The sequence below is a fragment of the Arachis hypogaea genome, chromosome 13, assembly GCF_003086295.3.
Source record: "Arachis hypogaea cultivar Tifrunner chromosome 13, arahy.Tifrunner.gnm2.J5K5, whole genome shotgun sequence".
Lineage (NCBI taxonomy): Eukaryota > Viridiplantae > Streptophyta > Magnoliopsida > Fabales > Fabaceae > Arachis > Arachis hypogaea.
This window is the reverse complement of record NC_092048.1, coordinates 131,421,231-131,433,173: the sequence shown is the minus strand read 5'-3', so window position 1 is coordinate 131,433,173 and position 11,943 is coordinate 131,421,231. Positions and strand designations below refer to the sequence as shown.

Sequence of the window (11,943 nt, the reverse complement as noted above, 5' to 3'; positions counted from 1 at the left end):
TTTCTTCGTTATTTAGAACGGAGGATTAAACGTAGAGACTGGATAAACTGTTGGGTAGGAAACCTTGGTCAAATCGTTAATATTCATAACAGTTATAAAGGTAAAAGCTAGTTTGGTAATAAATTGGCCACTGAATTGGGTCAATTATGTAGGAAGCCTTGCTATGTTTCTCAGAACTCGGTAGTTTGGAATATTCTTTTTCTTAAACAAATTATCTTATAATCCCTAACTGTTTTCTATTTTATCCTAAGAACTCAGATCCCTGCTTCAATGCTACGCTAAGAGAGAAATATTGTAGATTAACGTCGATAATGTTATATTTCACCCTTCATTTTTGCAATGGAGCCCACATTTTAGCTTTGTACGTAGAATAGTTAATTCTACTTCATCATTAATTCTCGAGACAAAATGTCAAAATCTGACAGAGGAATCTTTCGAGATGACAATTTAGGGCCACAATGGACTTGAGGCATGCTCAGCAATCGTCTTCTTTTAAAGAGCAATGCTAGGGGCCAGCAACTTTTGTGATTGGTAGCCATCAAATAGCCATCAATGATGATCTAATGGTGTGTGATTGATGTGAGATTTCATCCAATGACTCACATTTCTCTGCTGGTTACATGCTGGCCAAAATTCAACAAAACTGCTGGCCCCCTAGACTTTTCCTCTTTTAAATGTTCAAAATCTCAAACGGACCAAAGTTATGTCTAATCACATGTTACACAACCCACAAAATCGCAAATGTTTTAAAATTTCTTTCTATGGAATGGCCAAAATTAGTCCAGATATTCGGTCCCTAAATTCAAATGATGACTAATAATCTAACAAGTGTTATATTGAAGAAGAAAATTCACAGCAACCAAGAAACTTTTGTAGATTCGTGTGAATACTGACCTCCAAATGCAACATTTTGCTGCTGATCATGTTTGAATCCCCTTGGACATCAATTGGGAAGCAAATTGCTGAACCTTCCGAATGTTCACAAAAGTTAAGAAAAATATCCAGTTTTACCAACTGTAATAAATAAATTTATTGACAAGTAGCAAATGGCAGAAGAGAATAAAGGATATTTCTTCTTCATAAATGGGATGATTAAGCATCAGCAAGTTATTATCGTTCACAATGGCTCTAACTAATAATTCTTTTGCTTCCTCGTGCTTCTTTCTCAGCATGTTACAAATCTGCCAAAAAAAAAAAACTGATTCAAGAATAAATCCACCGAGTGTGATTTTTTTTTTTCTCATTCCAAGCTCTAATTATAATGAATGCTTGAATGGAAATGTTTAATTTATTTCCATCAAATATGTTAACAGATATGGATCGGAATCGTTGTAACTTGCAAGTGTATGAATCTATCATTTTGTTTATGTGCAAAGAATAATTTGATTTCCTCACCGAAACACATGCAATGTATCTTTAGGAACAAGAATGGCCCTGTTTAAAAGATGCACGTTTCCTCAAAAATTCTGATGTGTAAAATATAGTACATGCAGTTTTTGTTAAGATGGCTAACAAATATTTCATGCTATTTTATTCAGGAAATACAATAGCCCATTTTCAATTTTCAGACAACCACCAAATTTCTGGGCAACCATAAAATTGACATACAAAAAATATGGTAGAATTTTGAATCACTCACATCTTCAAGTTCCTTCATACATGCTTCTGCCTTTCCAACATTGCTGTTATTTTCCATGAGTATAGAATCAGTTACTTCGATTTCTTTCACTTTAATCTCTGATGAACTTTCAAGTCCAAAGCTTGGGTGCTGACAGATTAAATTGGCCGGCTTACTCTGTACCTAATTTCCATGAAAGTAAAACTGAGTAATGTCTGAAAAGAAACTGGTATTACACAGTCACGGTTAAATACGTATCTTCAAGTATCCTTACATTATATCATTCATCCTCAACTATATGAAAACAGGCCGTATAAAATTATGCCTAAATGTACCTGCTCAATAACTTCTTCCAAGGATTCCTTGGAGTTTCTGCAGATGTTCAGAACTATGTTACTTGTCTAGAAGAACCAACAAAGAAAAAGAACTACCCCCTAACAAAGAAAATATATAGAACAATTAATTTGTTCATTATGACCTGCTAGGAGACTGAGAGAGGCGCTTTAAGGACCTCAACGAGGTCATACCTGCTTCTAGACCCTGCACAATTGCATTATTCGAAGAATTTCAATAAGGGATTAACTTCTTCAACACATAAGGTACCAAATCTTATTTAGAAAGTTAGAGTACTGTAATCATGAATTTCTTTTGACAGTTGACATTATTTGTCTTTTGAGTTTCTTTCCTTTGGGGAAAAAAAATGATTTGTTATGCCATTGAGGGTGAGGACCAAGGGGAAGAACTATGAACCAAACGTAGCAGACAATAGTAATCATATGATATACCAAATCAATTAAAAAAGGTAAAAGAATATAGTAAGAAAATACATACGTAGATGTGAAAGATAAAAAGAAATCCAACATAGGGCTTCTGGTGTCAAATCATTTGAGTCATAACTCCTATTTTATCCGTTAAAAAGCAGAAAAATTAAGGGTCCCACCTCAATAGTTTTCCTCTTCAAGAGTGGTGTCAAAGGCTTTTGATTGCCACCGCTATCAGTAAGATGGTGATCTTTTGATGCTTTAGTGCCCTGAATCTCCAAACTTTGTTCAGAGCTTACTTTGGAGTTCGCTTCTTTTTGGTGTATGTTAGCTGGTAGCACCCTGCTAGCTTCAATGTTCCTAAGATAACAAATAAAGCCCACTCAAAGTCCCTTCATGATTTCGAAGGAAGCAGCAGATAGAATAAAGAACACAGCATCACACCTTAAAGATTTCAAGCTAGAGAGAGGTGGAGTTATCTTGCAAGCTTTAACAGAAGCAAGTTTACTTCCATCTATGGAACTCATCCTTGATTTTTGAGAAGATTCCTTGGCTGACACTTCAGCTTGAGAATTTACAGACATCTGTGTAGCATTTCTAGTTGTCTTCTCAGCTAAGCAGGAAGGGTTAAGTTGAGAACTACAAAACACCACAGATAGCAGCAGATCATGCACAATAATTCTGCAGGATGTCTTGAAAGCTCAAAGTAGAGAATTTAACTAAGCTTTATTTATCCTAGCATTAACATAGAGAAAATCAAGATAATAAATGCACGGTGAAGACCATGAAAATTATCTATCAAGAAAGATCACAATTGAATATAAAATATTCAGAGTTTTTCCCTTCTTTAATGCATTGGTGAAAGATCAGGCAGAGATATATATCAGAAGTCTGAACCACGTAGACAAGATTCCATATGATATGAAGGTTTACAAACTCTTCCAATATGCTAATTCTTTATTGACCAAATTCTTCGATTAATTTCTTTTGCTTGAAAATATCATTTCTTTTGATTATATTAACCAAAAGCATGGTCAAATTCGATCTGTTTCATTCACAGTGCTGTAGGTTAGCACATACTCTCCTATCATCAAAATATTTTCTGGAATTTTTGGTATACTACCACCAAACACGGTTATATCACAAAAGGAAAAATAGCTCCTTACTTCAATATACTAACATCCTTAGCCGACGTTCTAGTTCCTGGAAATATAGCCTTGCTTTTATTTACTTCTTGGTGAAATAACTGCTCATTTCCAGTTAACCTGCCTGCACTTGGCGTAACAGACGATGTTCCCTCCCTGTTCACGATTCAGAAGTGACAGTAACATTCATTACTGGCATGTAGCAACCTAACTTTTGCAAATAGAAAGTAAATACATGTATAACATAAGTCAAGGAACATATATATCACCTCATATTGCAACCACTTTTAAGACCATCTTTGCTATCAAGCAATGGTCTCATTAGTTTGCTGGAAGCCGGAAGTAAATCAATTGCCAATTTGCTACCAGAGCTCGTGCTATTTGATCTGAAGCCCTTCCCAATTTAAAGATATCTATAAAAAACACTGACCATTTAAAAGATAATAAATAATTGCTTTAGCAAGCATAACGCACCGTGCCTGAGTTATGGATCTCAGGTTCATATCACCATTTCTTTGGCAGCCAAAAGTAATACTCTTTGCCCCAGCTGTTGATGCATGATGTTTTATGGAGCTTTTATCCTCTGGCCGGCTGATTATATTTGACTGTGTGCCTTGGAGTTCTTTGTCTTTCATCAGCTTGGTTTTATAATCTAGGGATTTACTGTATCAAGTGTGTAAGAATTGTGAAAAATGCTGCTTACCTATAAAGGTTATAACCATTTTAATTTCAAGTCCTTGTGAGTCCGACAGAGTAGGAGTTTTACCAAAGCTAACAACACAAAAAGAAATGAATGGGTATAGACATGACAGTAAAATGATATAATCTCGACCTGCTTGTTGGAGCCAACTGACACTCCAAACTTGAATTTTGCTTTTCTATGATGTCATTGTCACATGAAGTCTCCATTGGGGCATCACTTTTAGCAGTATCTTCAAGGCTTTTATCACTCTTTTCAGGTTGAGGGTCATTTGTTACACCTTGGGTACTGCTACCTAGATTTTCTCCAACAGTATTATCTGACCCAGTGCTGTGCATCAGGGATGAATGCTCTAAATGTAGGTCAACTCCATCAGAATCCATATATATTGCCTCATCATTAACCTTTGGTTTTTCACCTGAAACATTAACCTCTTCTGGGATAATGTCTTTCTCTGGATCACTCTGACCTACTAACTGGTAAGACTCTTTAATGGTAACTTGTACAGGCATTGATTCTGTCGACTTTGTCATCTCACACAAGTATTTTTCTTTGTTCATTTCTTCTGTCTCTGCAATTTTATTTATATCTGAAGCTTGGTTCACAATTGAAACGTCCATGGAACCCAAGGATGACAATTTGGAAGTAGAACTACCTAGTCCAGAATCTAGATTCCCTAGGTTACCAACTGAAGTCTCAATTTTCAATTTTTCCAGTCTCTCTGATGCCTGTGGTTTTATAGCTATGCTATCAGTAGATGCATGAGCATTTTCATCATTACTAGCTTTAGGCATTTTAGCACCTGCATTGTCACTTTCTTCTGCTGTAATTACTTTTTCCCTAAGGTTCTTGTTGGAAGAAGCATCTCTTTTTATTAAGCTTGGATCAAGATTGAAGTTATCCAACCTATGCCAATAGAAGATGTGTAAATATGATAATACATTTGAACCTTCAAAACACTCACACTACCATAGCAGAAGCCAACAATAACATTGTTCCACATTAGATGATTATTGTCTTGAGTATTTTGCTACTTACTCATTAAAATCAAAGCTGAAATTAAATGCATCTTGTTTTCCTGCTTTTCCACCACCAGAAGATTCTCCTTTTTTGTCCTTAGACTGGGAAGACTTTTTGGGTGTGCATGCAAAATCAAGGTCAGACATGTCCATCTTAAATGATGATATGTTTTTGAAATCACCGTCCAAATTAAAATTCATGTCCCTACAGCAAGAGAGTATTTCTTAGAAATAAATAGTTGCTACTAATTCACATTTGCATATATGTATATCCTGCCTTTAGTGAAATAAAAAATTTAATGTATCATATAACCCTTTCTCTAGTATAAGTGTTAAATACAAACATCTTATCAGTCAACTGGAACATTTAAAATGAAGGATGTTTCAGAATGAAACCAATAACAGCATCCTTTGACTTCATATTTCCCTTTGCCAAAATCAAACTCTAAAATTCAAGAAGACTCACAGTTTCTCAAAGTCAAATGTCTTTTTCTTCCCTTTAGGAATAGAGTCAAAGCCAAAATCCATTGTATCATCATCTGCCATTGACATGGTTTTCCATGAACTAAGAAATTCCTTTCCAATGTCTTCATCTGTCGGAAATGAAAAGTGTATAATGATAAAAGAAAACTCATGTAACATAATATCTCTAAGAATCTTGCATCGATAATATAATAGGTTAGATCCTTAATGAAGTGCAAAAAACTGCATATGGAAACAGTGAAGAACTTAAGCCCTATACATCAGAACTATTATTGAATCTGATGAACTCTATCTTACTTTGTATATTCTACTCATGTTCACTTCATATCCTTGGCAACTGATCAAATGCAATGGTGATATCTGTTGCAGTACTATTTTGTATGCAGAAACCTGATATATTTTTTCTTAATTTGAAATGGAAAAATACTTAGAAGAATTGAGTTCATTGAATTGATATGCTTCCTTAAATTTTATGAACTATCAACAAACACACTCATTTTAAACAAAGTTTACTAGTAAATATGACAAGTAAATGTAATTAATTCCTAGATCATTTATTTCATCCTCTTATTCTAATATTGTTTCAATTTCCATATAAAAATACTAGGAAGAGTTCACTTATATTACCTAGCAATGAACCTTTATCTTTTGAATCTGCAGATGATGATTCCTTGTTCTTTTCTGCCATTGCTTGAGGCTGGCAAAAATTCTGAATACAAAAAAGGTAACAAAAGTGTTTGTCAAATCCAACAACCTTAAGACAGACTGCAAGCCGTTAGCTATCATAGATGCTTCACATGGGAAGAATGTAAAAATAAATGAAAACATCCAGGTGGAAATATCTGGCCAATAATAAACCAAGTGCTTCAGCCCTCCAATGATGGAAACAAAGAATAACAAATTAGCTATTCGTCAAGCAAATACAAATGATTACCAACAACTAACAGTGAATAATAGGCCAGAGAGAACAGCAAATTAGGATATCCTACGGACTTAGGATGAATTAAACAAAGAAAATAAAGTTGACCATTTCACCATATGAACCATCTTTGAACGATGTCCATCACTCTTTTGGTTAATCCTCCCAAATTAGACATAACAAGATATAACAATTGAGAGTTGACATTATAGAGAAAATAGTTTCATATTTACAGTTTTCACATTACTGCAAAGTATCCTAGTCGTAGTCAAAAGCATATTATGAACAAGCTAACTACAGATATCGTACTATGGAAAGCTAACAGGGAAGTGGTAAATTGCGTAAAAAAAGTCCAAAAACCACTTCCTTAGCATCCTGTAGTGAAATACCATTATACCGTAAACTATTGCATATAATATAATAATACATTGAGAAATCAATTAACTTTGGCGATCCATGAAAATTCTGACTAAAAGTCAAATTGATTAGGCTGTGAAAATAACCAAAGGAATTCAAAATTCGTCAAGAAGAGAAAGGAACTAGCAATAGCAATAAATCAAGCGCAAGTGAAGTTGTGACTAGTGAATCTATCGGCATTGGCATAACTCCACGGACACCAAAACTAACAAAATGTATGAAAATTGTAAACAGAAAACACGAAATTTGTGAGAATCGAAGAGATCAATTCACAGCAGAAAATAGATGCGTAATTGACAGATCGAGGAAAGCTAGGTGACAAAGCGGAAACGGAAGCGTTAAGATACGAAACCTGTGAGAAAGCAGAGATTTGCAATTTGCGTAACAGAGTGAGAGTGACGATCGACAGCAAGAGAGAATTCGTTCGGTTACTGTGATGAGAATAGAGATGCGAGAAAATGTAGCGTTTTGATCGAAAGAAAATGAACGCGGCCACACGGGAAGCTTCACAGTGTTAAGAGTGAAGACCGAAGAGGAAAACAATGGAAACTGAACTGTTCATTCGAATTAGCATTAAATATGAACGGCTTCTAAGTCTTTGCTACGGGAAGGCGGGAGAAAAAGAGGTAAAATAAATGACAGATATAAAATTGTGGTAAAAACTCGTGTAATTGATTTTTTTTAGGTAAAGTTAATAGTTAAAAATAATTAAATAATTTGATTGATTTAATTAAATTTTTAATTTTTATTTAATAATTTTTAGTTATTAATTTAACATGAAATTAATTGTACTTAATTTTTTATCTAAATTTATAAACTAGTATCAAATTTTATTTGTCTAAATGATTAAAATAAATTATTATTTTAATTTTTAATATTTAGACTAAATTTTAATTTAATCTTTAACATTTTAAATATTTTATTTTAATTTCTAAAATTTTTACACGTTTTATTTTAATATAAACAAAGATAAATGTAAAAGAAAGCCACACATACTATTTAATATGTTATCTATTGAAATCACACGTAATGGAAGATGGTGTCAGCACGAATCCAGAAAGCTTTTCCTTGGGGAACATGAAAAGCTAGAATTTGGGAAAGCGACGGCGTTCACGGCTGCGGAGCCGGCTGTCGGACACTTCCGACGACAAGAAACAAAATAGACGAGGTTTTTCATTGTTAGGAGGTGGAAGCCCAATAGATGACTGGAACAGTGAATAATGTGAGCCCTTATAAACATTTTAGGTAGCCTATTTTTTAAGCCCAACGTATACAATGTCGGACGTGGAGCATCCAACTTAAAGCCCAGTGGTAACTAATATGTTGGCGTGAAATTTAAGCCCAATATCACATTCATTTTCTCATTTTTAAAATAATAATATCGCGAATCAACTTGGGTTGGTCGAGTGGTCAACTCACTCGTCCGCTTAAGTAAGTGTCGGGGGTTTGAATTTCGCCTTGTACATGCAGCAACCCATTGGCCAGTGGTAGACCCTTAAATAGAGTTCAGATCCGCGACGGATTAGTCCTTGACTTGTCGGGTTGGAAAATACCGTGAAAAACCAAAAAAAAAATAATAATATCACGTTTGCCAAAAAAAGAAAATTACGACCAAAATAATAATAATAATAATAATATTTTTCACCCTTTTCCTGCCAATAATAAAAATAACATTTCTCGACCAAAAAAATTATTTATATTTAGAAATGAACTAATTTAAAAAGTACTGAATCTTTTGTTTTTTAAATAAAAAAGAGGAAGAAGATATTAAGTTATTAACTGATAGATACATATTTTTTAATGGCAAATTACGTGCATAAACTAAAGGTAAAAAAAAATTACATATATCACTTAAACAAGTGTAATAACCCGTATCATGCACGTGATAAAACTGAAATTATAATTTTAAATTATTTTATTAAAATTAATTTGAATTGTAATAATTTAATTAATAAATAAATAATATGATGTGCATTGTTCGTGTTTTTTCAAATATAATATTAAATATATTAACTCGAATGTAGTTATTAAGTGTATAAAAATTATGTTTGAATTATGAATTCTCTAAATGAAATTATCCCGTTTAAAATATTTAAATTATGATTTCAATCGTAAATTACAATTATGATTTAAATTTTTTTTTATATAATATTACATTTTTTCTTCATTTTACTATTAATATGTTGATATTACAAGTCTAAATTACAGTATTTTACTTAATCTTGACTGAAAAAAAATAGTTACGTGTTTCTATCATCTAATTTATTTAATACACAATGTGCTAACACTAACGATATTTTTTTAAAAAATATATTGATAAAAATAGATATAATATAATTACGAATATAACATAAATAAATAAAATATATAAATAAATGTGAAACCAATATGTTTACTAATGTCTTTGCTAAATTTTATAAATTAGAGAATAAATTATGTATTTGGTTGCTTAGTGATCACATAGATGATCAAGTAATTGGATTGTAAATTGATCTCATAGTGTACATCTTATTTTTTTTTTCATTTTTTAATGAATTAAGGGAGTAAGTAGTAATATATAAAGAAAAAAAATTGCACCGCAATACATAATTATAACCTAAAGAAATATTCATATTAAATTTTACATACTGCAAATCATGAAGATCAATCATAATATACTGGTCACTTCTCTTTATTTTTTACCATGATATGAGTTTTTCTTTTCTAGTCAAGAATCTAATAACATCTAATTGAACAAAAAAATTGAATTAAAAATACCAAATTAAGGACAAATGAGTGAATAATATAAGAAATTATAACTTCGAACGTGTATAAAATAAAAAGAATTTATTGATTTATTTTATATTAAACGATAAAACTAAAAATAGTATATTAATAAAAGGATATACCTTTAAAAAAAGTCACAATACAATTTCAAATATTTTCATAAATAAACTATTAAAATTTTTGTTATCGATAAAATGATGCTATTATACAATTTTTTGGCAAAACTTAAAATCAAAAGGAAATAATTTTGTGTGGGTTAATATAAATTAATTACGTACCAAATAAGTAGAATCGTTTATTTGTTTGTTTCAATATATCAGCATGAACAAGAAAATTAAAATGATTATCCAGAATTTTACGATCATCGACCAAATGTACTATACCTAACTCCATCTTAAAAGATATTTTGCACGTGTGTACAGTTAGAAGATATATTCCGCTTGATTTCTCGATCTCAAAATTTGAGAAGACATAGACTTTCCTTTCTACCAATTCATTCTCAAATATTTTTGTCAAATAATTCTTGATTGAACAATGAATTTTATCGTATTGCAAAATAAATTAAATATAAAAGCTATTAGCATTTACAAAGCTATTAAAAAGAATTGTCTTTGACTTGATTGAACAATGAATTTTATCGTATTGCAAAATAAATTAAATATAAAAGCTATTAGCATTTACAAAGCTATTAAAAAGAATTGTCTTTGACTTGTGAAATGGTGTACTTATAAAATTAACTTAAAATATGGACTACAAATATTTATAAGAATTTAATTTTGATGCACTGACAGTGTAAAGTAGTTTTACACGTGTATCCAATTACGTAATGACACATCAATAAAAATAAATACATTTCACATTGACCGCGTGAATGGTCATCCAAAAGAACGGATGTGATTGCACGATTACGTAAAACGCTTTACACTGTCAGTGCATCAAAATTAAACTCTATTTAAAAATTGAACTTAGCATTACTTGAAAAAATTTAGTAAACGAATCAATTAATCTTATCATCTATTAGAACTATTTCTATGTAAACCGTCTTACTCTTATCAAACTTAAATGGAACTTTTTATAGCCTTATAATTCTTGTCTTTATTTTTCATACTTTCTCTTCGTATAATCTACTATAGGTGATACTATTAATAGGATCGTAGTCAATAGTCATTAGGTATAGAAAAAAAATAGAATAAAGACTATGTGAAAATTATAAATTTTTTAAATAATAAACATGAAAGAAAATTTACTGCTTATTATATATACTAATAATATGTCAATAATTTTAAAAATTTACTAATAATACTAATAGTTTAAAGATAATTTTACTATAGTTATAATAAATTTAGTTATTACTCTAAATAAATTACTCTAAGATAATTTAGAATGTTCCCATATTTTTTTTTTTTGTTTGTTATTCTTTCACTGCAATGTTAGATCAAAGAAACTCTAAATTTGAAATATAATAATAAATATGTCATGTAATGAAAAAATAATAAACTATATATATATATATATATATATATATATATATATATATATATATATATTTGCTTCTTATATTGTCTAAAATTAAATTGGAATTATGTCTAAAGACTTAACATGATAAACAGAATATAATTAATATCTAATATTTTAATAATTAAAAATCTAAAATAAGTTAATAGATAATAATAATTAATATCTAAAATATCATATATATATATATATATATATATATATATATTTGTTTTTGATATTGTCCAAAATTAAATTAAAATTATGTTAAAAGTCTTAATACCGTAATTGAGGTATAATTAATACCTAAAATTTTAATAAGTAAATACCTAAAATAAGTTAATTAAATAATAACAATTAATACCTAAATTATTGAAAAGAAATTTTTAATAAATGTGAGGAATAAAAATAAAAAAAATTAATAAATAATATTAGTATTTAAATGAAAGAGTTGATAAAGAATAATAATTATAAGTAAAAATAGTATTTTTATTTTGGAAAAAAAATACATGAGAAATTGTTTAATAATCGGTGCCATGTACATAATAATAAATTGTTCAATAATTCGTACTATGCACATGATAAGTTTGAAATTATAATTTTAAATTATTTTATTAAAAT

General features: G+C 30.5%; 1 protein-coding gene across 2 annotated transcripts; it reads right to left on the bottom strand.

Annotated features, from left to right (window-relative positions):
• Positions 1–735: 735 nt before the first annotated feature.
• Positions 736–7,611, bottom strand: LOC112733580 (uncharacterized protein At4g18490). 2 transcript variants are annotated; one of them, XM_025782592.3, is made up of 15 exons: positions 7,415–7,611; positions 6,354–6,435; positions 5,710–5,836; positions 5,263–5,448; positions 4,357–5,130; positions 3,999–4,187; positions 3,794–3,910; positions 3,546–3,680; positions 2,824–3,018; positions 2,559–2,739; positions 2,097–2,158; positions 1,954–1,990; positions 1,640–1,801; positions 1,071–1,181; positions 736–977 (listed from the first exon to the last, which is right to left on the bottom strand). In XM_025782592.3, exons 2-15 carry the CDS (start codon positions 6,412–6,414, stop codon positions 921–923), a joined length of 2,394 nt encoding a protein of 797 aa, XP_025638377.1. In that variant the 5' UTR covers positions 6,415–6,435; positions 7,415–7,611; the 3' UTR covers positions 736–920. The 2 variants fall into 2 exon arrangements, with proteins under 2 accessions (XP_025638377.1, XP_072068709.1); XM_072212608.1 differs by lacking the exons at positions 736–977; positions 1,071–1,181 and having other exon boundaries at positions 1,664–1,801; positions 1,893–1,990.
• Positions 7,612–11,943: the final 4,332 nt, after the last annotated feature.